Source organism: Salvia splendens, chromosome 11 (assembly GCF_004379255.2).
Source record: "Salvia splendens isolate huo1 chromosome 11, SspV2, whole genome shotgun sequence".
Lineage (NCBI taxonomy): Eukaryota > Viridiplantae > Streptophyta > Magnoliopsida > Lamiales > Lamiaceae > Salvia > Salvia splendens.
In genome coordinates this window covers 15,716,165-15,742,761 of record NC_056042.1, presented here as the reverse complement: position 1 = coordinate 15,742,761, position 26,597 = coordinate 15,716,165, and the positions used below count along the sequence as shown (strand labels likewise).

At 40.1% G+C, this 26,597-nt stretch overlaps 1 protein-coding gene across 1 annotated transcript; it reads right to left on the bottom strand.

Annotated features, from left to right (window-relative positions):
* Window positions 1-19,201: 19,201 nt before the first annotated feature.
* On the bottom strand, window positions 19,202-21,309 carry LOC121756541 (2-C-methyl-D-erythritol 2,4-cyclodiphosphate synthase, chloroplastic-like). Its single transcript, XM_042152107.1, has 3 exons — window positions 20,878-21,309; window positions 20,511-20,641; window positions 19,202-19,554 (listed from the first exon to the last, which is right to left on the bottom strand). Exons 1-3 carry the CDS (start codon window positions 21,203-21,205, stop codon window positions 19,321-19,323), a joined length of 693 nt encoding a protein of 230 aa, XP_042008041.1. The 5' UTR covers window positions 21,206-21,309; the 3' UTR covers window positions 19,202-19,320.
* Between the last annotated feature and the right edge of the window lie 5,288 nt (window positions 21,310-26,597).

The window sequence follows — 26,597 nt, the reverse complement described above, 5'->3', positions numbered from 1 at the left end:
TGAAAGAGGCTATTGATTTGTATTTGCTATGTGATAAGTCGTATTCTAGGCCTTGGTTACGGGTCAGTATGATGTGCTTAATTGATTATATTTGCAAAACAGTTGTTTAAAGTGTGCAGGTTAAGCATTCTAGCCAGTAGGGAAGTTTCGGAATGTTCAGGTGAAGGAGGCGCCAGCATGATCTCATACTGATCAGTATCGTGCTGCTAAACGGCTTGAGATGGAGAAGACGGATAGCTGGGACGGATTACCCACAATTAAGGGCAAAGAAGTCAAATTGCAACGAGGATTTACCCTAAAATCAAGGGTAGCCTCCCTATAAAAGGAAGCCAAATTGAGAGGAGATTCACTCATTCACCACCATCTTTAGGTAGAAAGTTTTCTCGGTAGTTTCAGTCTTTCAGCCGTGTCCCGCTTCTTGCCTCGCCGTAGCCATGATCACTTGACGTTCAGATGTTCCCAGAATTCCAGTCATCGTCCATTCCAGCCAGCAAGATCGTAGTTTAGAGTCTCATCGCCGGAGTGGCAAAACACTTTTACATTGCTTTCGTAGTTTTAAATTTCTCGCTTTCCTTACGTTGGATCTTGTTTGCCTTTGGATATTTTCTGCTTTTGAAGTACTTTGTTGAAGATCCGAACGTGTTTATGCTATGAAGTTGATTTCCGTTTCGTTTATTGTGGTGTTTCTTTATTCCCTTGCCTAGTTAGCTTAGATCTAAAGTTTCTCGGTGTTTAAAGTGCTGAATCTCTCAATTCCGTTTACGTAACAAATTTCTTTAGGATAGATAAACAAGTACTGTTTGATCGGAAAGTAGATCGTTGCATGCAAAGCTTAGTTTTAATTTCTGAATCGTTCTTTCATGTTGACCAGTATGCAGAAGTCCAGTTTCAGTGTTTGATTTCAGATTTGATTTCTTAGTTTGGATCTGTGTGTTTGTGAGTGTTAATCTGAGTTTTCCGTGTTGAATCTGGAATTGTTATCTGAATTTTGGAAGTGTTTGTTGAAGAAGATGATGTCTATTTCAATTGGAGGGGACCACTTACTTTTCGAGATGCTTTTGCTTTTGTCCTTCACTTTTAGTTAAGCCCTGTCAGCCTAGTCATCAAACTTCCACTACACTCTGAATATTCTGTTTAGCCCAAAATAGAAACCCGTACCTTCCAAATATTTTCTGTTACAAAATTGTCTCCCCATTCCACGTACACAGTTACATTCCAAATGTTTTCCTTACCGTCTGACCAGTAGAACACCTCCTTTAAGTTCCAGCCTAGGTAGAAACTCAACCCAAGCGTGGTAGCTAACCAAATCTTCCAATTGTCACCGCGGTAGTTTAAGAACGCACCATCTCTGTGGGATTCGACCCTTACCACCACTATACTGATCAGTAGAAGTGGGTTGAGGAATCTTTGAAACAAGGTCTAGGTTAGTTAGGATCTCTATCCTGATCAGTAGGATATATCCTTGCTTGAACGACACCTACGCACCTAGGTCCTTTCAAATGGCGCCGTTGCCGGGGATGGATAGCGTTATTTGCAATTACTGTGAGTGATACTTCGGTGTATATATTGTGCATAACCTTTTTTTTTCTTTTCTTTTCAGTTTATGAGAAGCAGTTCGGCTCCTGACCAGTGGAGGCCGAAGATACTTCAGCGAGGATCGATACTCGTAACCACTCGATCCGGGTTGTCGACGGCTTTATCTGACTTAGGTTCGAGTAGCGACGAAGAGCAATACAACATAGAAGGACCAATACCAGAGGAGATACCACTGTTGGAAGGCATTCCAGTTCAGATGGCCGCCAACGGAGATGAGGATCCAGAGATCGGTACCCTTAACGCGCATACCGAGGGAGAACCATCGCAAGCCATAGTCGTCACTCCAGGGCAAACCGCCTGCGATGTGAAAGCCTCATGTATCGGCCGATTCTGCCTACATACTGTGGGAAGAGCTATGAAGGTCCGTATGAGTTTCTTGCATGAGTTTTGTGTAAATTTGTAGGGCGCAAGAGGAGGACCAGGCTAGGAAGCGAATGAAGGATGATTATAGGTTGAAGGTCCTTGCCATTTGTGCTCAAGGGGGAAGCCAACACCTGGTTCATGCGCCTGCCCCCCAACTCCATTGAGACGTGGGCCGATTCAAGTCCAGCATTCCTAGGCGAGTTTTTCCCGTCATCAAAGACAAGCGCGCTGAAAAGGGAAATACTAATGTGAAGCAAGGGTATGATGAACCCTTGAGCGATTATTGGGCAAGATACATGGGTCTTTTGGAATCATGTCCCAACCATCGCATGGCGGACATTGAAGTGCATCATACTTTCTACGAAGGTATGAACGCGGTAACCAAGGATCTAGCAAATTATCGTCAGGAGGAAGCTTCACACAATTACGGTCAGCGATGCGAAGAAGAGTCCTAAGGAAGCTACTGATGCAAAGAAAGAGTATGACCATTCAAGGAAGGATACAACCGAGAGCGCGGGCTGCTGTTGTCTCGTCTACTGATCAGGAAAATAAACTGGAGCAGAAAATGACTTGAAGATGGATGAAGCTGAAGAAGTCACTTCTGAGTGCGATCGAGAAAAGCAACCCCCCACCTCCCCAGCTGGGAATTACAAAGGTGCAGAACAGGGAAATCAAGGACCGAAACTATGAACAGCCCTATGTGACTACGTGAAATGTAATGGAACAGGTCATGCTGCGGGGTACTTCATTCCAGTGGGCATTGGATTCAGGGTAGAAACGGGATGCACCATGGAGGGATCATCCAAACTTTCGATGGGAGACGGGGGCCAAAATCAGAACCAAGGACAGAACCAGTATAACCCCAATCCAAACCAAAACCCTAACCGTGGACTAGCAAACCAGACTACCAGCCCCAACTGGTCTAGGAAGAAACCAACAAACCCAAAATCAAAGCCCACAAAGCCAAACCCCGAATCCTGTTTATTGTACCACCCCACCAGAGAAACTTCCACGTTCCAAAATCAGCACACCAAATCATGCACCCCAAACACCATCAGAACCAAAATCAGTTTCAAGCCCAGCACCAGAATCAATATCTCAAGATCAGTACGTCCCCTCTGCCCAGTATAACCAATACCCGCCTAATCAAGGCCAGCAAAACTTCCAGAACTATCAACACCAAGGGCCGAATCATTCCAAAATCCGAACAGGCCAAGGAGGTCCGTTGGGACATGATGGGTGAAATGCTAGCGTCACAACAGAGCATCAAAGGAGACTTGCAATCCCATAACGAGGTCGTGCAGGGGATGCAAAATGCCCAGAAAGAACATAAGGCGAACATGGATATGATGAATAGGCAGTTAGCCCAACTGGCCAGTTCGGTGGGGGATTTGAAGGGAAATGCAGGTAAACTCCCATCTACAGTCCAAATGCCCGACAAGGCAAATGTGAGTAAGGTTACGTTGCGGACCGGAACTACTTATGACGCGCCTAACCCAAACGACCTAGTGGAGGATCTAACGGAACGAAGATAGGAGGATAGGCGATACCGTTTCAGCGGAAGAACTAGGGAGGCCTATGCCTCAGATGCAGGATCCATTCTTCTTGGATGCTACACCAATTGTAGGAGATGAACCCGAAACCCTACTGACCAGGAAGGAACCTCATCGAGAGGAAGAGCCCAGAATGGAAGCCCAGACTCAGGAACTACCCCGGAAAGACTCCAAGAGGTTGCTAAGGGACAAGTAGATGAGAAAAAAGGGGAGAAACCATTCCCATTCCGATTTGTTCACAAAGAGGAAGAAAGAGAACCCGGTTGACTATTGTCGATTTTTGGGAAGTTGGATGTCACCATACCATTTTCTCCAAGCCGTGAAAACTACCCCCTCTTGGAAATTCATAAAGGACTTCATAGCCGGGAGAGCCCAGAAAGATGGCAAGATTATGGTGGAAGGGATAGCGTCAGCAATAGTTGCAAGAGACGTTACAACCCAAGAGAGCCGACCCAGGTATGTTTACCTTACCATAACTGTTGGAGATGTGAAGGTCGAACATGCAATGTGTGATTTGGGGCGTCTATAAATGTCATGCCATTGTTATCTATAACCGAGTTTGAAGGGAGTGAGGCTGTCAAGTACTAGAGTATTGATCCAACTGGCTGATAGGTCGTGCATAAGTCCGGGGAGTGGAGTTTTTAGTAGGATGTATTAGTTAGAGTGCATGATTTTACATACCCTGCTGATGTTTATGTGATCAAATGATGTGAGCATGAAGCGGGGAGTCTAGTGGAGTCTTGTTAGGAAGACCATTTTTTGAGAACGGCCAAGACGATCGTGGATATGGGCTGAGGGGACTATTTGCATTGATTTTCATGGGGAGAAGTTTACCTTTGATATAAATGATGCCATGAAGAAACCTATTGATTCTGAAAATCTATGCTATGTTGATGTGATTGACCCTTTAGTCCAAGATTTTCTTGAGACCGAACTATTGCAGGAGAGGACTCCAGGCTTTAGATGTTTATGAACAGGCTGACGTAGAAGCTGCTGCATGGTGTGATCTGATCAGTAGCCAGGGGTTGACCGATGAAGAAATTGAAGGAGCAATCAAGGATTTTTGTCAAAGTCGGAGTTCATAGGAGCCGCAGTGGGCTCAGCTACCAGTCAGTATAGAAGAACCATCAGAAGGAGATTTAGAAAAAGGGGAAGAGTCCGAGAAAACCCCCTAACCGAAGACACACTTCCACCCCACGTTGAGCTGAAGAAGTTACCCTCGAATTTGAAGTATGCCTTCCTCGGAGGTGAGAACTCCTATCCAGTGATCATCAGTAGCAGCCTTACGAAGGAACAAGAGGCTAGGCTACTGACCGTGCTGAGCAAGAACAAGAAGGCGATTGGATGGAGTCTTACAGATTTAGTGGGAATTAGCCCCGACGTCTGCATGCACCATATTAGGCTGGAAGAGGGAGCAAAGGCACATCGAGATGCCCAAAGGAAGTAAACCCTAACATGCGAGAGGAAATATTGAAGGAAATCTTGAAGTTGTTGTCGCTAGGGATTATCTATTCAGTGCCAGACAGTGAGTGGGTCAGCCCGATCCACATGGTTCCAAAGAAGTCGGGAATCCAAGTCGTCCAAAATGAGAGGAATGAGCTGATTCCAACGAGGCTAGTCACGGGTTGGCGAATGTGCATCGATTACCGCAAGCTGAACAATGCAACAAGGAAGGATCACTTCCCTCTGCCTTTTATCGACCAGATGTTGGAGCGACTCGCTGGGAAGAAGTACTTTTGCTCTTGGATGGGTACAGCGGATATTTCCAAATCTACGTGGATCCTGAAGACCAGGATAAGACCACCTTCACTTGCCCATTCGGAACTTATGCATACCGGCGCATGCCTTTCGGCCTATGCAACGCTCCAGGTACGTTTCAACGTTGCATGATGAGCATATTTTCTGATTTGATTGAGGATTGCATAGAGATATTCATGGATGACTTTACGGTCTACGGAGACTCGTTCGATTCTTGCCTTCATCATTTGGATATAGTTCTTGAGAGATGTCAAGCGAAGAGTTTGGTTTTGAACTTTGAGAAGTGCCATTTTATGGTCACCGAAGGGATTGTTCTGGGACACGTGGTCTCGGAAAGGGGAATCCAGGTGGATCGAGCAAAGGTGGACGTTATATCTAAATTACCGTTCCCTACTGATCAGAAGGGGATTAGGGGTTTTCTGGGGCATGCCGGATTTTATCGACGATTTATTAAGGATTTCTCCAAAATCGCCCAACCCCTTACCAGGCTACTTCAAAATGACGTGGAGTTCGTTTTTGATGAGCAATGCAAGGCTGCTTTCAATCTTCTCAAGGAAAAGCTGATATCCGCACCTATCATACGGGCTCCTGACTGGGACCATCCTTTCGAAGTAATGTGCGACGCCAGCGACTTGCGGTAGGGGCCGTGCTGGGTCAGAAGATCGATGGGAAGAGGTACGTAATTTTTTATGCGTCCAAGACTTTGAATCAAGCCCAGCGGAATTACGATACCACTGAAAAGGAGATGCTGGCAGTGGTGTATTCTTTCGAGAAGTTCCGGCCATATTTGTTGGGATCCAAGGTCATAGTATATACTGACCATGCAGCCATTAAGTATCTGATTGCCAAGAAGGAATCCAAACCACGCTTGATCCGATGGGTACTCTTGTTACAAGAATTTGATTGGGAGGTGGAAGATAAGAGAGGAGTCGAGAACAAGGTGGCAGACCATTTGAGCAGAATAATGCAAGATGGAAACAGTGACGAAGTGCATGATAAGTTTCCAGAGGAACATTTATGTGAGGTGATTTTTGCGCCCAGGAAAATTGATTGGGAAGAAGTGTACAAACTTACTGGTCAGAATGATACAGCAAAAGGAAAGGAGAAGGTAGGGCAGGAGCCATGGTATGCGGACCTGGCCAACTACCTAGTAACTGGAGAACTTCCAGAAGCACCAAGTGTTACCAAGGCACAAAGAATGAAGATCAAGAGTGAAGCAAAATACTACTTTTGGGACGACCCCTACCTATGGAGGGTAGGATCCGATCAAGTGATAAGAAGGTGCATTCCTGACTGGGAGCAGCGGGATGTTCTAACCCACTGCCATTCGTTAGCATGCGGAGGACATTTCGGATCCAAGAAGACGGCAAGGAAGATTATGGATAGCGGCTTTTATTGGCCAACACTCAACAAAGATGCGTACGAGTTCTGCAGAAGTTGCGAGCGTTGCCAACTGACCGGTGGAATATCTGCCCGGGACGAAATGCCGCAGGTACCCATAATAGTTTGCGAGCTATTCGACATATGGGGAATGGATTTCATGGGGCCTTTTCCTTCGTCCTATGGCAATCTGTATATCCTAGTCGCGGTAGATTACGTCTCCAAATGGGTAGAAGCCAAGGCCACAAGTACGTGTGAAGCAAAGGAGGTGGCCAAGTTCTTAAAGAGTCATATCTTCAGCCGGTTCGGAGTTCCAAGGGCGATCATATCAGATCAAGGTACACACTTCTGTAATCGCACAATTGAAGCCTTAATGAAGAAATACGGTGTGCACCATAGACTTTCCAGCCCGTACCATCCGCAAGCCAATGGTCAAGCGGAGATCTCTAACCGTGAGATAAAGAAGATTTTGGAGAAGACTGTGAACACTTCGAGGAAAGACTGGAGTGTGAGGTTAGAGGATGCTCTCTGGGCGTATCGAACAGCCTACAAAAACCCCCATAGGCATGTCCCCTTACCGGATCGTTTTTGGGAAGATGTGCCATTTACCGGTTGGGATCGAGCATCGAGCATACTGGGCAGTACAGAAAGTGAATATGGATGCTACAGCCTGCGAAGAGGAAAGGAAGCTGCAGCTGCAGGAGCTTGAGGAACTTAGATTGGAGTCATTCGACTCAGCCATGTGGTACAAGGAGCGAACCAAACTGTGGCACTGATCGAAATCTGAGAACTAAGGAGCTCCACGTTGGCCAGAAAGTACTACTCTTCCAGTCAAGATTGAAGCTTATGCCAGGGGAAACTCAAGTCCAAATGGACAGGACCTTACATCATAACTGAACTCAGATCCAATGGAGCAGTAGAAATTTCAGGGAGTTTTCCTAACTCGGCACCTTCATAGTAAATGGACATAGGTTGAAAATATTTCAGGAGAGAATAGCGAAGTGGGTGTAGTGGATGAAATTCCACTGCAAAACACTTACATCGGTTTCATACTGATCAGTAAGATAGGAATTTGGAATTCCACATGGCTAGTTCCATTTTGATAATTTCTGCGTTATACTGGCCAAGTAGGATTCCAAATTACCCAAGAAAGGTGTAAATATTGTAAATACGTAATTAGTCTTTGCATGTCAGATAATTTCTAAGAAAATCCAAAATATTTTCGGGCCTTAAATTTAATTTGGAGTACACATTGACCAAGAGACTACCTATTTGGTGCTATTTCAATTCTAATTTAAGAGCCCATTTGAATTATTTCCCTTATTAGGCAAGTAATGGTAGGTTTCGAGAAAAGACGAAATTTTGAATTAAGACTTATGCAGCTTTTGCAGGGTGGCGGCGGTGGAGTGGCGTGGAGCAGAGAGAGTAGACGCGATAGCCAATCAGGGGCCAGCATTCCTAACCGCCTTCCGTCCAAGCGTCGCGACCGGCAACTCCCTATAGCCGGTTGTAACCACCTGCAACTGCTATCTCTCGCCTAAATTAAACGACCGTCCCAAACTTTATCCCTCACAAACCCTCATTTTCAAATTCCCTTTTTCAAGAGATATTATCCCATACTCTCAAGAAAGCGTAAATCACAACCCTCATTTCTTCCATTTTCTCCCAGATATCAAGACCAAATTCCACTCTTTACAAGCCCTAATTTTCAGCCATGGGGAAGAAGAAAGCATTTGCTACCAAAATCAAACCGCCCTCAAAAAAAACCAGTGAGGAAGGAAACCTTGAAATACCACCACCACTAAACCCACAACGTCCCGCGCCAACACAACAAGCCCCGCCGATGGTCTCTCTGGATGCAATGGCGGAGTTTCTCCGATTGCAGGATCCGAATAGGAATTGGGCAGCGGAGTTAGAGTATTTTAACCAAGGTAGAGGGCAAGGGAGCGGAGCCGGAGCAACTCATGCGGCAACCATGCCAGTAACCACTACGCAACCCTTGACCCCTATTTCATCTACATTGCCGATTCCGTCGATGATTCCCCAAGAAAGCAACCCCCCAACTGAAGCCGAAATGACAGAGACGGAAGGAATTTTTCCGACGACCCAGGAAGCCGAACTTGAGGATCTCGAGGCCATTGCGGCTTATTATGCCTCTGATGAAGAAGAAAGAGCGGAAAGGCTGAGAAGGGAGCAACAAGACCAGGAAGGGGGAGAAGGAATTGAGGAGACGCCAGAAGTGGAAGCGGTTCGCCAAGAAGTAATTAGGGAGGAGATCGACCTGAATAAGTCGGCCCAAAAGCGCGGCCTCATGACGGAAACGGAGGTTGAATCAATAGTGGAAGAGGTGAATCGCAGGGAAGATACTGCTCTAATGGCTGAGGGTCTAGACCTCGCATCGAGGGCAGTAGGAGAGGATGAACAAGCTTTTACAGAACCCATACCGAAGGATAAGGCATCCCAGTCAGTAGGGGAAGAGGAGAGGGAAGAACAGAGTGAAGAGAAAGGGCCAGAGCCAGTTGATACCCAAGTGGAAGCAGGGGATGATCGAATGCAAGTAGATGAGGAGAGACCAACCGTAGACACTCAAGTACCGGAAGCTGTGGCGCCCTCCCGTCCTTAAAACCCCACCCAGTGAAGCGGCAATTGGTTCTAAAGACGCGGGTATCTCAGCGATGCCCTGGGTTAAAGAGCAGCCAGCCAAGGCCAAGACAAGCACGGCTGAGAACCCAGTAGAGATCGAGGAGCGAGGAAGAACAAGCCACTCCAACGAAGGCAGGGGGTGGGGTGAACCTGCACAGCCTACTGCTCAGGAGGAAGAAGCACAATATCAGCGAGCCAGAAAGAGGAAAGGGAGGCTCCAATCCAGAAGAAAGCAGTAAAACAAGAGGTCCAGGGGGCAGCAAACACAGGAATTGTGATTACCGAAGCTTCTCAGAGGATCCCATCGAGCCGGCAAGAGCAGAGTGATAGTGAGTATGAGATTAGTGAGGAGTCTGAATCGGATAGCGATAGACCATGGAAGAGATGGGAGGAAGGAGCAGCAACTCCCTAACGATCATCGGGAACTATTGCATCCACCTGCAGAACCACTCGATATAAGCGTTGGACGGTGGAGCTCACAGATGACGTGGTGGAGGGGATGAAATTTTTTGACTCCAAGGAGCTCCAATCCATCTATCGCACCAAGGAACGCAAAAGGCAAGAAGGTTAAGTGTGGAAAGGTAATCATCTCCCTCGTTAGATGAATTGAAGGTTCGGGAATCGTTTCTCGCCCTTTTCCACGAATTGGTTTTGAATGGCTGTTAAGGAATGAGAATTTGAATGTTCGGTCGATTTGGCCAAAGAATTTTTTCGCGACCTTTCGATTCAGGTCACAACGGATTTGGATGTAGAGTGCATCAGTCTTCAGAGTATTTGGAGGAGAGATTAGGATTGAATTGATTGAATGACTGTTCGGCTAGGGATATGCAGTTTGGAGGAGGCCATAGGCCCGAGTGGAGAGATAGGGAGCGGGGGATTCCCCGCAGGCATGTGGACTTTGAGCCCAGGTAGCTTGGGAAGAGCTTACTCACCCCGGGGCAGGACAGTTTCAGTCCACTATCTCCCGATCTATCCATCTCAACGATCCTCTAATCTACGCCTGGTTCAACTCTTCTTGGTTTACAACCTTTTTAGGACAGTCGAATTCGGCAGTCGGACATCGATGACGGAATTGTATCTTATGTGGTTGTGCCAAGAGAGGCAAGAAGTTGCACTTAGGGTTCTGGACTGCATACACATGTCACCTCATCGCTACTACCCCAGCACGGATATTTCCTCTGCCATATATTGGGAATCTTTGTGAGAAACAACGTCACCGTTTCAGAGGACGAAGACTTAACCCCCTTGACGATGGTGGACGGCCCCAGGATTGTTTGATACCCCTATTCGTCCGGACGAATGCGGTATACATGAGGCAAGGCGTGCCACACTTCTACGCGATGGGAGAGGAAGCCACTGCTCGTTGGCAGCAGCTCATGAAGCACCGGACACGACCAGAGACAACAGGGGATGAAAAAGCTGTGGAGAAGATAGCGGAGGAGAAGCAGACAGATAAGGGCAGAAATGATCGGATTGGCATCGGACCAGGAAACGTCAAGCCAGAATGGAGAAGGAAATGGATGAAGTTAGAGAGGAGGAATAACAATGAAAGCAGAGACAGGAGGGAGGAGGAGAACCACAAGATACAGACGGAGATGAATAGGATGTTGTCCATGATCGACAATATCCTAGAGGAGGTGAGCCACCAGAGGGCGGCTGAAGCTATGAGAGTAAGGGGCAGTGTAGCCCAGGATACCGGACCAAGCGGCCATGCTGGCCAGGATTGTGAACCACAAGTCCCAGAGACCGTAGTGAAGGAGCAAGAGGAAGAGAAAGCCGAGGTTGCCGGCAACTGCCGAGGAGCCGGCAAAAGGATGATGAGAACCAAGCTGGAATGGAGACAGACCACCGGAGGACCAACCGATAGAACGACCTGCACCACCTGCCCCACGAAGGAGCAGGAGACTCCGATAGACCCCCCCTACTGACCAAGTTAGTTTTTCTTTTTAAGTTTCAGTTTTTCTTTTAACTTTTCGTATTGTTGTTATGAGTGGTTTTTTGTTTTAGGTAGTATAATTTGTTGTTTGTGCGCAAACCCCACTTCCATAACACTTAGCCTATTCCATAGTCTAAGTGTGAGAAGTAGGGTTTGTTCTTTGGAGCATGTTTTCTTTGTTTTGTTTGTTTATTTTCTATGTCGCATGCATGTTAGCTCACACTTAGCCCATTGCAATGGTCTAAGTGTGAGGAGTTTGTTATATATGTGTTTGTGGTTATGTTTTGTTGATCTCTGTATAGGTGATAAAACCTCTCTCACTTAGCCTATTCCATAGTCTAAGTGTGAGAAGTTTTTGTTTTAGTTTTGCTGTTTGTTGTCTGTGTGCCATCGTACTGGCCATTACCTTTTCCACTTCACAGCCTTATCTGAGGGCAGACACTTGTGAAGTGAGAGGGGGGACGCAATGGCCAGTAGGATGTATGTATATATGTGTAGTCTTTGTGTTAGTGCTTTTGTTTGTTTTGTAGGTTCTAGTTTTATGTTGTGTGTGATTGGGCTTAAAACTCAACCGTCTTGAGCTGAAGGTGAGGGGAATTGAGGGAGATGGGACATGCTGGGAAAACCTAAAACCATCCCCGTTAGTACCTCCTAGTCAGGATAGATGAGGTGAGTATGAGAGAAAAGCCCATACTTAGAGCCAAACACGAAAGCCCTCTAAAAATGTGAGTTATAAGCCTTAAAGTGGAACCACTTTCCACATATATTGGAAAGAAAAGAGGCGGCTGCCACAATTCGCCTAGGGTGAAGTGATCACGGGTAGCAAATACTGAAGGCAGTAGGAACCCCCCCCCCCCCCCCCGTTTAAAAAAAAAAAAAAAAAACCGCCTTTAGAACCCTTTCTTTCTTAACCTTTTATATACCCAGATAAACACCCCAGCCGACTGGGACTGTGTAAGGCATGAAACAAATGGAGCTTACTGGCCAGGAAGAAGTGCGGGAAAAGCAGAAACCAGCTGGGCAAAAAGTTAGAAGGAAATCGACCAGGGAGTCATTCCCAGTCCAAAAAGAGAAGAAGGAATAAGGGTGGCGAAGCCACGAAGGAACGAAAAAAAAAAAAAAACAGGGAACCGAGAAAATGAAGAAAATGGTCAGAAAGATTTGACCACAAAAAAGAGATGAATGAAGGAATAAGGGTGGCGAAGCCACAAGATGCCTACTGACCAGTGGAGACCAAAGCCAGAAGCGCCAACTAAAGAAAGCAACTGATCAGAAGCCTAATATACACAGTTCCCCCCCCGCATAAATAAAAATAGAAATTTTGAACCTTAGAGCCTTAGGAACATCCACCGAAAACATTACAAGCCAAAACCCCGTTACAAGCCTATAAGTCCTTCAGTAGCCGCTCGTGGAATCTAAGTCCGAAGCAATTGTGGTGAGCATAATGAGAGAATGCAGTCCTAACATTCCTGGTGAGGTATGAGTGACAGAGCGAACCTAGTGTTGGGCCGAGAGGTGTGGGCGATCTTGACAAACAGATATACTGACTGGAAGAGAAAATGGGGGTGGCAGAAGTTCAAGGCTGTCTAAGGCCGGATTGCATCTGATCCAGAGGGGAGGGATGGTTGAAAATATAGCCCGATCTATGTGTTTTCAGTCTTTTATGTGTTTATGTTTCTCTGTGTTTGTTGTGTTTTCTTTGCGTCATAGTTTAGAGTCTAAGTTAGGTAGAGTCGGTCAGGGGAGTAACCAGGCTAGAATTCGACTTATTCTTTTCTTTGTTTGTTCTTCACGCTTGACGACAAGCCTATGGTAAGTGTGAGCAGTTTGATAAGTCGTATTCTAGGCCTTGGTTACGGGTCAGTATGATGTGCTTAATTGATTATATTTGCAAAACAGTTGTTTAAAGTGTTGCAGGTTAAGCATTCTAGCCAGTAGGGAAGTTTCGGAATGTTCAGGTGAAGGAGGCGCCAGCATGATCTCATACTGATCAGTATTCGTGCTAAAACGGCTTGAGATGGAGAAGACGGATAGCTGGGACGGATTACCCACAATTAAGGGCAAAGAAGTCAAATTGCAACGAGGATTTACCCTAAAATCAAGGGTAGCCTCCCTATAAAAGGAAGCCAAATGGAGTGAGATTCACTCATTCACCACCATCTTTAGGTAGAAAGTTTTCTCGGTTAGTTTCAGTCTTTCAGCCGTGTCCCGCTTCTTGCCTCGCCGTAGCCATGATCACTTGACGTTCAGATGTTCCCAGAATTCCAGTCATCGTCCATTCCAACCAGCAAGATCGTAGTTTAGAGTCTCATCGCCCGGAGTGGCAAAACACTTTTACATTGCTTTCGTAGTTTTAAATTTCTCGCTTTCCTTACGTTGGATTCTGTTTGCCTTTGGATATTTTCTGCTTTTGAAGTACTTTGTTGAAGATCCGAACGTGTTTATGCTATGAAGTTGATTTCCGTTTCGTTATTGTGGTGTTTCTTTATTCCCTTGCCTAGTTAGCTTAGATCTAAAGTTTCTCGGTGTTTTAAGTGCTGAATCTCTCAATTCCGTTTACGTAACAAATTTCTTTAGGATAGATAAACAAGTACTGTTTGATCGGAAAGTACGATCGTTGCATGCAAAGCTTAGTTTTAATTTCTGAATCGTTCTTTCATGTTGACCAGTATGCAGAAGTCCAGTTTCAGTGTTTGATTTCAGATTTGATTTCTTAGTTTTGGATCTGTGTTTGTGAGTTGTTAATCTGAGTTTTCCGTGTTGAATCTGGAATTGTTATCTGAATTTTGGAAGTGTTTGTTGAAGAAGATGATGTCTATTTCAATTGGAGGGGACCACTTACTTTTCGAGATGCTTTTGCTTTTGTCCTTCACTTTTAGTTAAGCCCTGTCAGCCTAGTCATTCAAACTTCCACTTACACTCTGACTATTCTGTTTAGCCCAAAATAGAAACACGTACCTTCCAAATATTTCTGTTACAAAATTGTCTCCCCATTCCACGTACACAGTTACATTCCAAATGTTTTCCTTATCCGTCTGACCTAGTTAGAACACCTCCTTTAAGTTCCAGCCTAGGTAGAAACTCAACCCAAGCGTGGGTAGCTAACCAAATCTTCCAATTGTCACTGCGGTAGTTTAAGAACGCACCATCTCTGTGGGATTCGACCCTTACCACCACTATACTGATCAGTAGAAGTGGGTTGAGGAATCTTTGAAACCAAGGTCTAGGTTAGTTAGGATCCCTATCCTGATCAGTAGGATATACCTTGCTTGAACGACACCTACGCACCCCCTTCCACCTAGGTCCTTCACTATGTTTTGAATTATCTTTGTCAAAAGTGATGAGGCCAAAGGATACGATGGAGTATTACAAACATGAGAGGTGAATTCAATGGATGAAAGCATTAATTTTTAAAGGAAACTTTATATGCTTGGTATGTCCATTGTTTTGTCCACCGGCTTCAATTGGTTTGTGTAGCGCTTTTTTTGTCTCATGACCAAATCAATATGTTTGTGATTTTTATAGTTATCATGGCTTAATTGTTACATTATGTGGATCTTCTTGCAAAAGGCCAATCAACTTCGACAAAATGAACATGATAAACTTGTTCAAATGATGGGGAGAACATGAAATTATAACAGGTAAAGGAAGAAAAAATCAAGAAAACTTTCTTTTGAAGAGACCGGGTGATACTCGGTGGGGCATCTCGTTATGTCTCTATAATTCGTCTTGAAAATATGTGGCCCTTCGGTAACAGAGGTGCTTGAAACGTACTTATTGATGGAACTGAGGATCGCAACAAGGGGGAAAGTGGTAGGTGTTTTACAAAAATAGAGACATATATGAATTTTGTATTCCTTATGATCTTGATGGAAAATAATGTTAGGGATGATTCAACCACTGTCTGGTGCCTGCAAGAAAGAGATCAAGATATTTTAAATGCTTGATGAGAATGCTAAGAACGCTTGAGATCATTACGAGAAGTTGGATGTGATACTTTCTTGCAACAAGTGACTAATTTTGGGAGAAGAAATGACATTGCGGGTCACTTAAAGGATGATGCTGCCTCCAAAACGGATTGCATGAGGAATGTTACAAACATCACTAACTACCGTCATTACCGCGTTGAATATTTTTCCGGTCATTGAATAAAATGTTATATCTATTAATTATTACATTAGATTTATTTTATACTCCTACTTAATTTTTCTTGTACAAATAGGTCATTGACTTACTTATGCAAGAGATGGAAAATCATTTTTGTGAGTCATCCAGACTTGCTCCGTTGTATGGCATGTCTTGATTTAAAAATGACCTTGCCGCTTTTGATGCTTGATAAGCTTGCTCATTTTGCTAGTCTTTATCCAAAAGATTTCTCATTGAATGAATGTACAATGTTGCTTGAAGAACTTGAACTATTGTTGGGGTTGAAGAGAAAAGATGATCGATTGATTGGTATTGAAGATTTGGTGTGGCCTAGCTCAGAAGAGGGTAGAAACTAAGAAAAATATAATTTTGCCATTAGTTATCGCTTGATTGAATTGGTATTACTCTTACCCGTGGCAACTGCATCTGTTGAAAGAGTATTTTTTGATATGAAATTTGTCAACTGATCGATGGAATAGGATGGAGATGAATGATTGGACGATAGTTGCTGATATAGAGTGAAAGGTCCATCTTCGCCACTGTTTCTAATGAAAGAATCTTGACATGTTTTCAAGATATGGATACCCGTAGATAGAAGTCAATTGTCGCGAATCGTGATTAACGAAAAGAAGGGCTACTTGAATTTTAATATGTTATTTTTTTTATAAAAAATATTTTGAAATTAATGATATTTAATATTTTGTTATTTTATTTTTTTATGATATTCACACAATCAAACATTGCGAGTATAATGATAGGTAGAGGTCGTCCGCGAATAAAGGTGTCCGAGAATAGGAGTCTCATTTCTCTCGGGCACGAGTTTTAGTTGAATAATATTGGTGAATAATATTGCATTTCAAGATTTCATTTTTATATGACATCATATACATAGATTTGAATTATCACAAAAGTTATATTTTCAGAGAACATTGGATTGTACGTATATGGTAGTTTTACTGGCAAATTGCATTACTATTTGCGGGCTGAGAATGAGTTTGACTCTTCTTCTGGATTTCGTCTTCGAATTCTTCTAGCCATTATCGACCATCTGATGGCATATTATTAATTAAACATGATTATTTCAAGATAATTAAAAATTGGAGACATAATAAATGGCAGCAAAAATTACTCCATCCCAAGAAAAATAACTCATTTCCTTGGGTCATATTCCCTCTGTCTGTAAATAGGAGTCTCATTTTCATTTTGGTCCGTCCGCGAATAAAAATTTCGTTTCATAATTACTATAAATTATAAAGAGGTTTCATCGTCTACTAACTTATTCTACTCGCATATCATTTAAAGTTAATCTATACAAGTGGACCTTTATTCTACTTTCCTCTATCCATTTTTCTTAACATTTCTTAAACTCGTGACTCCTATTCGCGGACGCAACTTTATTTCGTATGTTAAATGGAAAGAATTAAGTAAGAGAGAGAATGAAGTAGAGATTATATGTGTTCATTTTTAGTAATGAACCATCTTAGTTGGGACAAACTAAAAAGGAAAGTGAGTCATCTTTAATGTGAACGGAGGTACTTATTTACCTATCTCTCACCCGCTTGCACATTCTCCAAATCAAGTCCTTTTCACGTGCTGAGAAGCTGTTGATTTCCTCTAATGGTTTTGCAACTCATCGTTCAAGATTAGAAAAAGGTGTGTGATAAAAAGGAAGTGTTGCACATTGGAAGTGAACAAAAGAGGTTACCTCTATATCTAGAAGCAGCATCACATTTCTGAACTTGCTAATAGAGAAAAAATTTATGGAGAGGGAACTGCAACAAATGTTATGTCGAATTAGATCTGCATGCAGAAGGAGAAAAGAGAGAGAGAATGTGTTTTGTCGCTCACACTGGCGCTCAAATTGAGCGCTCAGCAAAACATTTTCTTCTATACAGGGAAATGATATGCTGAGCGACATTTGAGCGTCTGTAGATTCAGCTCAACAGTTACACTCGTTCATTAGTCATCCTTTATTATCATGGAAGAAGATGGATCATTTCAGAATTATCCACAGCACAAATATATCGGTTGGCAATTGATAGTGTGTGCCACTAATTGATGATTTGTGTTTTCAACTGAAATTCCCATTTTAGAATTCTATTATGTCTGTCCCAATTAAGATGCTCTCTTTATTTTGTCACAGTCAAGATGACGCATTTTTATTTTTGTTTTTTTTTTCTCTCCAATTAGTACACTCAACCATTTTCGCTTCTTCCAACAATTGAATATTCAACTTTCTTTCTGTCTCCATTTAATACTTACACGTACTCTTTCATCTCCAATTAACCACATCAACCAACAACTCCTAAAATCATGTATCGACTAAAAATGTGTCATCTTAGCTGGGACGGGGGGAAGTAGTTTCCAACCGAACCACACTTCCTTCAACTATATATATAATATTATTTGGCAAAACTATAATAGTATCATATACTTCAAAAATTAATTTATGGGTACATAATTCATTTACAATATTTACAAAATTAAAATGGAAAAGTTCTAAAAGTTTTATTTCATTTAAGAAACTAAAATCTACTCATTGAATTTTAGAAAGTTATCTAAAAAATTGAAGAAATTTATAGTACATACTAACAGGGTGCGTTAAAATGACAACACCTTTTAAAGTGACACTGTAACATCAAGTATCCTGCAATATTATAAATGCTACACTGCAATCAATAGATTGCATTCTAGCGTATTGGATATTGCAGACAGGCAAAATTGCAGTCTAGCATATTGGATATTGAAGCCCGAGAAAATTTCCCTTGAGCGTTTTCTATGATTGCCACTTGGCAGCTGATTATTCGTCCACGTGTACAAATGATTGGCTAGGAATGATGGTATGGCGTCACTTTAAGAGGTGTTGTCATTTTAACACAAACCATATACTATATACTAATTCATGATACACATAAACATAACATAGTACTCTCTCCATTCCACAATAATAAAAGCATTTCATTTTGAGCACTCGTATTGAAAAATGATAATAAATGGTTAAAGTAGAGAAAGAGTAAAGTAAGATAGAGAATAGTGTAGAGAAGAGTATTATCTACCGTATTCTCTATCTTACTTACTTTACTATTTCTCTACTTTAACTATTTATTATCATTTTTCCAAAACGAGTGCTCAAAATGAAATGTCTCTATTACTGTGGAACGGAGGGAGTATATAATATGAATGTCAAGTACTCCCAACGTCCCAACTAAGTTGAGTCGTATTCTTTTTTGGAATGTCCCAATTAAGTTCAATCATTTCCCTTTTTGATAAAAATAAAATATCTAATCAATCTTACTTTATTACATCACCTACCTTACTATCTCCTTATCTTTTCTACTTTTCAACATAATTTATTAATCTCGTGCTTAAAAGTTTGTCTTTACTTAGTTGGGACGGATGGTGTATAATATTTCAAGAAAACTCGAGTATTTTGTCAAATTAATCACGCATCCGTATTTATTCTTCTCCAAATCAAGGTCTTGTTTCAATAAACGAAAATCAAAACACTATTTAGTCACTTGATTGAACCATGAATCCATAAATAATGATTCAAAATTATTGTACCTTTAAAATATAGTAGTACTAATATTAAATTCAACAGTTGCTGTTTTTCATTTTCGGTGTTCATTTATTCCATTGTATGAGCATGCCGGCTGCTAGTTTCCATAGAATGGGACCAAAATCCAAAGCTATTTTCAATTTCAGATTCTGGGTATTTAATCTGATGTTAGAATAATTTCGATAAAAACTACCTGTAAAAGAAATAGTCCACAAGTATAAAAAAGAAACTAACACAATCTTATAATCTTTAATACTTTTTAAACAATTTGATTGCCTATGTCCATCAGTTGCAAAAACTACAGACTTTATTCTGAGAAGCTACAGATGTAAACACAATCAATACATTTTATGTGTTTAAATTATAAGCCAAACATATATGTATCATCACTTCCTAAAAAGGAGGACAACTGTATGTGCAGCTATACTCCGGTTCTCCCCAAGACTGTCTACCTTTTCATGAGTTTTTGCCTTGAGGTTCACAGCCGAAGGGTCCGCACCAAGTAGCTTGCATAAATTCTCCCGTATAGCCTCCTTATGAGGGCTCAGTTTTGGTCTTTGGAGAATCAATGTGGCGTCTAAGTTACCTAGTTCGTAGCCTGCCTCGTGCATTAGCCGAACCTAACATGCAGTAGAATAATATAGTGTTAATAAGTCATAAATGCAATGCGCTATAACTAATCTTAAGGTCTTCTCTAAGTGGATTGAGACTTTGAGATATCTTGAGATATATCTCAAGGGCATTGACAATTTATACTATTTCAGCACATTTTGTTGGATTCATATCCCATTTAAAAGGTAGAATTAGAGGACTTATTAATCATGTATATTAACAATAATAAAAACTAAATGCTCCCTTATGGTAATGTCAAAATGACAGCATAAAATAAACAAACGAAGAGCTAAAGTAAAAGCTAGAAAAATAGACTTTGGATGCTTTCTTTCTTTTATTCCTTTATTCTACAACAAGCATTTTGAAGTTGTTATTAAGCACAAATGCACACTCTAAAAACATGATAAAAACCATATTGTTAACAAGCATTTTTCTCTCTCCCCGAAAAAAACAATGTTCTACCAGGCTAATAAGGATGAGTCACCATTTTCTCACTAAAATCCTTCCAACAAGATATAAGGATTAATCAGTTTAAAATACGTGAACTTTGCCCCAAGTTTGGTTTTACAACGAGCTTAAATTGTCATATAATACACAAATTTTGCTTAGTTTATAATTTTCCCCAAAATTTTACTTTTTCTGACGAAATTGAAGTTGACTTGGCAGCCAAAATTTCCCAGCAAACAAATAAACAATACAATTATTTTCCAAGTCATCTTCAATATCACCAAAAAGTAGTAAAATTAAGAGAAATTTGTAAACAATGTATATTTGTGAAGAAAAGTTAAAAGTGAATGTGCAAAACAAAATCAGAGCAAAGTTGGTGAATGTGATAGAAAGAAACCATTATCTAATTAATGAAATATTACTAACTAAATGAGTGAAATCACAATTAGCATATATACAAAGATGAAGGATAATCATATTTTGGAAGAAAAAAAAAAGAGAGAGAGAGTGAACTCACAGCCTCCTCCACAAAAACACAAGATGCTGCGCCTTTCCACTTGGGATCTGTGTCTGGAAATATTTGACCTATATCCGGGAGGCCAAGCGCCCCCAATATTGCATCAACAACACAGTGCAGCAATACATCACCTAAAATTAACAAAAATAATCTCTGTCACAACACAAAAATGCAGGATACTTATATCAATTTGATTCAATCTCGATTTAAAGAAGATAGGGTGAAGTTAAGGGTTGAATTAAAAAAACCTAAACCTAACAATTGAATTGAATTCAAAGCAATTGAAATTTGGGGTTCAGTCATAAAATTGGGGTTTATATATATATACTCCATATAATTAGATGTATTAGTTGGTGCGTGTTTGTACCGTCGGAGTGAGCTTCGCAGCCTCGATCGTGAGGAATATCGATGCCGCCGATAATGAGGGGATACCCCGGTTCGAGGCGATGAAGGTCAAATCCGTGGCCGACGCGGAAAGGAAGAAGCTTGGGCGGAGTAGCAGCTCCGGATTGAGGCTCTACTCCAACCGTGGTGGCGGCGGAAGCTACAGTCGGCCTGGCGGTGAATTTCAAGGAGGGAAGAGGCAATTTTCGGGGCAAGCAAGGTGGCGGTGCGGGTGATTGGAGAGCGGGTTGCTTTGAGGAGGTGTTGATGGGGAGAGGGGCGGGGTAGCAGAGGGAAGCAGCCATGGCCATATCGAAGAATTCTGGTAGGAAATGGAAATGGAAATGGAAATGGAAATATCTGAGTAAGCTCTGATATTAAATTATGTTGGGAAGGAAGGAGGGAGGGAGGGACTGGAAATATTAAAATCATTTATTTTCTGTATACTTGGAATAAGTGTTTATTTATTGCAGGAGTCAATTATTGTGAAATTAGAGGTCATATTCCACAGCGGCGGTGCGACTGCGGAGTTTGGAGCCGTCTTTCTATTAATTAATACTATCATTTCATTTACATGTGGAGTTGAAAGTATTGCATTTTTCTCTAGTTATATAATTTAAGGAATTTCATTCTTCGTAGGCGTCTCATACGAGTGCACTATTCAGGATACACAGCCCACATCGGAGGCAACCGAGACCAAGTACAGCAGGAAGAATCAGAGACCTCGTCGAGCACTCGAAAGCTATCAGGATTACGTTTTAACCATATTTCTAGCTATGTTATTCTGATTTATTTTCACTATAATATGATAGACTATAAGCTTCTTTCCGAATTTTCTTTATTGATTCTTTATGGGATTACAAAAGAGAGCCGAATCTAACATTAGGAACTCTAATATAAATAGAGACTTGCCATAGCTTATTCATTTAAAGAAATATCAAGTTCTACTTTATTTATCTTTGCTTTCAATCTCTCGTTGAAACTGCTCAAAACTCACGAGCGATCGAGGAACATTGAGCCCGCGATGCAACTTCACCCCATTCACGTCGAAATTTCGTCATCAAAACTCCGATAAGGGCAATTTCCTTATCAATTTTGTGCTTTCATTGGATCTCTTGACTCGCCCGAATTCAGGAGTTGGACGCGTCAAACAATTGGGAATGCCACGTCCACCGGAACCGAGCATACACAATCAGTTCCGTCATTCGAAGACGGTAAATCTTCGGTTCCAACGTCGACACGTTGGACGCTATTCTATTTGGTCAATTGCTAACTTTCTTAAGTTGATAACCCGAGCATACATAATTTTGTTGATATTTCAATATACTGTGTTGACATTATGTTTTGACATTTTAATTACCGCAGCGGAAGACACGGAAAACAAACAGTTCCTTACGAATCTATATAGGTGATTACGTATTCGATTCCAATTTCATGCAAATATTCTAGATCTATAGATAAAACACATCAAAACACATACAACATGCAATTTGATGTGGATTTGATTGTTACCCTTTATCCATTGAAGGATTGATGTTGCTATCAGCACCTCCCGGTAATCCTTGATTTATTGACCACGAATCTTCCACTCTATTCTCACGTCCTTGATTATTCATCAGTGCAGGCAGATCTTGAAGAATCAATAATAGTTTGATGAGATATAGGAAGAGCCAATACAAAACACGAGATTGTCTTGATCTAATCCTATGAATTAGGATAGAACAAGAACAAAAACCAAGAACCATAATCTCCCTAGGACAAGGGCACGAAAACCAATGCAAGATGGAGAAAGAAAACGTTGTTGACGGCGGCTAGGGTTAGGTGGGAGGAGTGTGTTGTGTCTTGTGTACTAGGGTTTCCACATCTCATCACTATTTATAAGCTTGGACTAGGTTTGGGCTAGAGTGGGGATCCATGGAGTGAATTAGATGTTGGACTCACCCATTAGATGAACTAGTATTAACACCCGAGCTATGCACGGGACATAAGAGTTTCAAATAATGAATATAAAATATAATAAATATATGGAAAATAAGAATTGAAAGCAATATGGAGATTTAAAAAAAACAAAAATGTACTTATCTTGTCTCACTCAAAATGAAGAATTTACTACTCCCCATTGAATGAAACATTTATGCAATTTTAATTTATAATCTAAGTGAAGTAAAAATAATAAAATTAATGACAAAAATAAGATGTGTGACTAATGATCTAAGAGTATGAATTAACTAGAATAAGATATACAAATAAAGAAAATATGTGTGAGTATAGATGTTTATTGAAAGTGCTATGAAAGTCATTAATCCAAATAAAAGGCAAATTAATATATTAATTTAATAGCTTAATTTATAAAAAAATAATTTGAAAAAAATATATGGAATATTAAACATATCCACATTAAATATATGAATAATTTAAATCATATAATTTTAAAACTTCTTTGAGAAGTCAAGTTAGAAAATTTTTATTATCCAATAATCACATTTTAGTTGAATGTTTATTTCTTTCTTTTAATTTCAGACCATAGCATAACTTGATATACATTGCCAAATACTAAATGAATTTTTTATATTGGAAAGAATAAATTTCTTACTTCCCGCAACATATACGTATAAAAAGTAAATTACTACTATCACTTAAAATAACGATAATATTTTATGCATCTTGTTTATTTTGAATAATGTGAGAATTTACACTACTCTTTATATTAAGAAGTTATACAAACTTTATAAGTTAGGTTTAATTTTAAATATATATAATGTCATCTTATTCCTTAGTTTAATCTATAAACTTAGTAGTATTGTTTAATTAGAGGCGAATTAAAATATAAGAACTAAAAACTTTAATTGAGTAAATATAGGATGGAAATTGTAAGCATTACATATATATGTTGTCGTTTAGCTTGTGAATTAATTCGGAGAAAAAGTATTGCAATAAATGATTAAATCTCAATTTTAACCTAAATAAATGGAAGACTAACTAAACTCTCTAACACAATTCCAATTTAACTCAAATATAAGTCTAATTAATATATAAATTTAATAACTTAATTATAAAAAAAATTAATGGTAGTGCACTATTTAAATGTGTTTTAAAACTTCTTCAAGAAGTTAGCATTTTATTGGGCTATTATTTGTCCAATTGTTTTTGCCTTAAAAAATTATTTTTAAATAGAAGACACTCATCTTTCCATTTTCCCTCCAAAAAGGGCATTAAGGACTTTTCATCAAACTTGCACTTTAGATTAGGATAGATATCTAATTAAATCGATTAACTCATGATTTAATATATTATGCAATGGAATATTTTTTTGTTCCACTAAAAAATAATATTCCCCTCCCATCTAAATCACCAAATTACGAAAAACTTGGCTTCCATTTTATTTTATAATATTTCTGTCGGGGTTTGGTGCCACTTGCATAGCGGAAGACATGTACAAACAAATAAATCAAATAAGGATCTATTTGACCGATTATGTGATTAATCAATTCACATGTTAAACAGATAATTGCATGCTAAAACGTAAATAATTCATGCTTAAAGAAAGTAAATCCTAAAACATGAATCCTACGGTTTAGAGTTACCGAATTGATTCCCCAAAGAATCGTCGATTGCTTGCACCTTCTCCACGTGATAATCTTCAATACTAGACCACGGATCTTCTGACTAGTTCCCAAACTGTGTCTCGATATCAGGGTGGACTGATCTTATCAAAATACTAGGACTCGAATAGACAGAACTTTCTCACGGATGAGAGCTGAAAAACTCACGGAGGAGAATTATAAGAAAAAATCGTCCCTAACTCTATTTAGGAGTAGGTGTGATTTTCAAAGGAATTAAATCTAAATTCTTTCTCTTTTATTCTCCTTTATTCTCCTATCTATGGAAGGTTTTGGATATGGCCTCTCCAAATTAGTTTATTACTAATTAAATTGAGCCCACGATTTAATACAAGCTTATATTGGAATATTATTAGCAGCCACTACAGAAATAATATTGCACTGCCAATCCAAATCCGAAATTACAAGTAATCCAGGTTTCCTCGTTTAAATGATTATTTCTCGCTCTTAAGATATAAATGTCCATTAATTAATTGAAGTCTGCTATGGACTTAATTAGTTAACATCTTATTCATTCCAAGAGAGGACTTAGCAAGAAACACTTATTTTTTATTCATGGAATAATTAAATTCCAACTAGCCAGTTTCCGAATAATAAAACATTGTTCGAGCTCCTCTTGAGGACATTATCAAACCAAACTCACCAGGCGCGCAATTCAACATAATAGCAATCCTAGTACCGCTAGATATTAATTACCACTACCTAATATATCACGATTATTGGGTTGCGAAAAACCCGCACCATTTGATAAGTCAAAGTAATGCATAATCAATAACGTATGCTCAGTGCTAACGTTTGTTGATTAAGAAATAGTTGTTTATCAAGACATAGTCTTCCGGTAGATAGCATGAAGACATGTCTTGTTGTTAGATCCATTCAGTGCTATACAATACCAATGTCATAGAAATATGCGAGCTGACATTGCAACCTTTCACAATAGGTAGTCTAAGCATATCTGGTTTGTGAAATTCTTATTTTTCTTTGTTTAGAACTGACCGTGTTACCTTAAAGTGGACGACGCCCACAACCGGTCTACTAAAACAAAGACTTAGGCTTTGTTTGCTTCTTATGCATTTAAATGTTTGTAAAACATCTTATAAATGCACAAGCAAACACAATGTAATAATAGTGGTGATTCTATTCGTAAGAAACTGCTCGAATAATACTGAATCAGATTAAAAGTGGATTGTAGAGTTTTTCGTATACAAGCAGGATTCTATTCGTGCAGGTATCGCCTTCGAAAGGTTTTCTTGCAGGTATCGCCTTCGGAAGGGATAACAATATTTGGAGTCAAGGGAAAAATTTGACCCCGAAACATAGGACCGTCTGAGATTCTAGAAGCAGTTGGACCAGTAGTAACAAGGTTATTTTAAATTAATTGTGTCGACTCAACTTATTTGAAGTGGATTTTGGTTGGAGTGGCTAAATGGTACTGAAACTAAGAAGGTTATTTTAATAAATATCCACAACAATAGTAATAATAAATTAATAATTTTAATTAATATTCAAATATTTATACATACTTATCTTCTCCCATAAATTATAAATAGAAATTATTGCTATTGATTTATTTTTACTCATTATTCCATCAAAATTATTTAGAGACAAAGGCCAAGTTACTTGATATTTTAATAATTTATTAATAGTTAAACTTTTATACAAAATACAAATAAAAAATATAATCAAAATCTTTTACAATTTTCATTTATAATTTTCTTAGAGAATGTGACGCCCCGGATTTTCGTTCCCTTCTTTCGAGATTAATCAAGTTTAATTAGTATAATTGGTTTTCTTTAGGAGCCGTGCAATCATAGAATTCTCGTTATCATCCCGACTTTTGAAATTATAAGTACTTGATTTGGAGAATGCAGAGTAAGAATATTGGATGCAAAAGAAAATTTGGAGAATGGCTTGCTTGGAGAAAATGGAAATCAAGGAGTATTATTTCAAGAAATGAAGATGCAATAGTACATGCTTACATAAGGAGAGATTCTCTACAAGCACAATCTTAGAAAAAGAAATATACACACAAGCTACTCTTTTACAAAGATACAAGGTTTTGGCTTGCTTTTAATTACTTCGG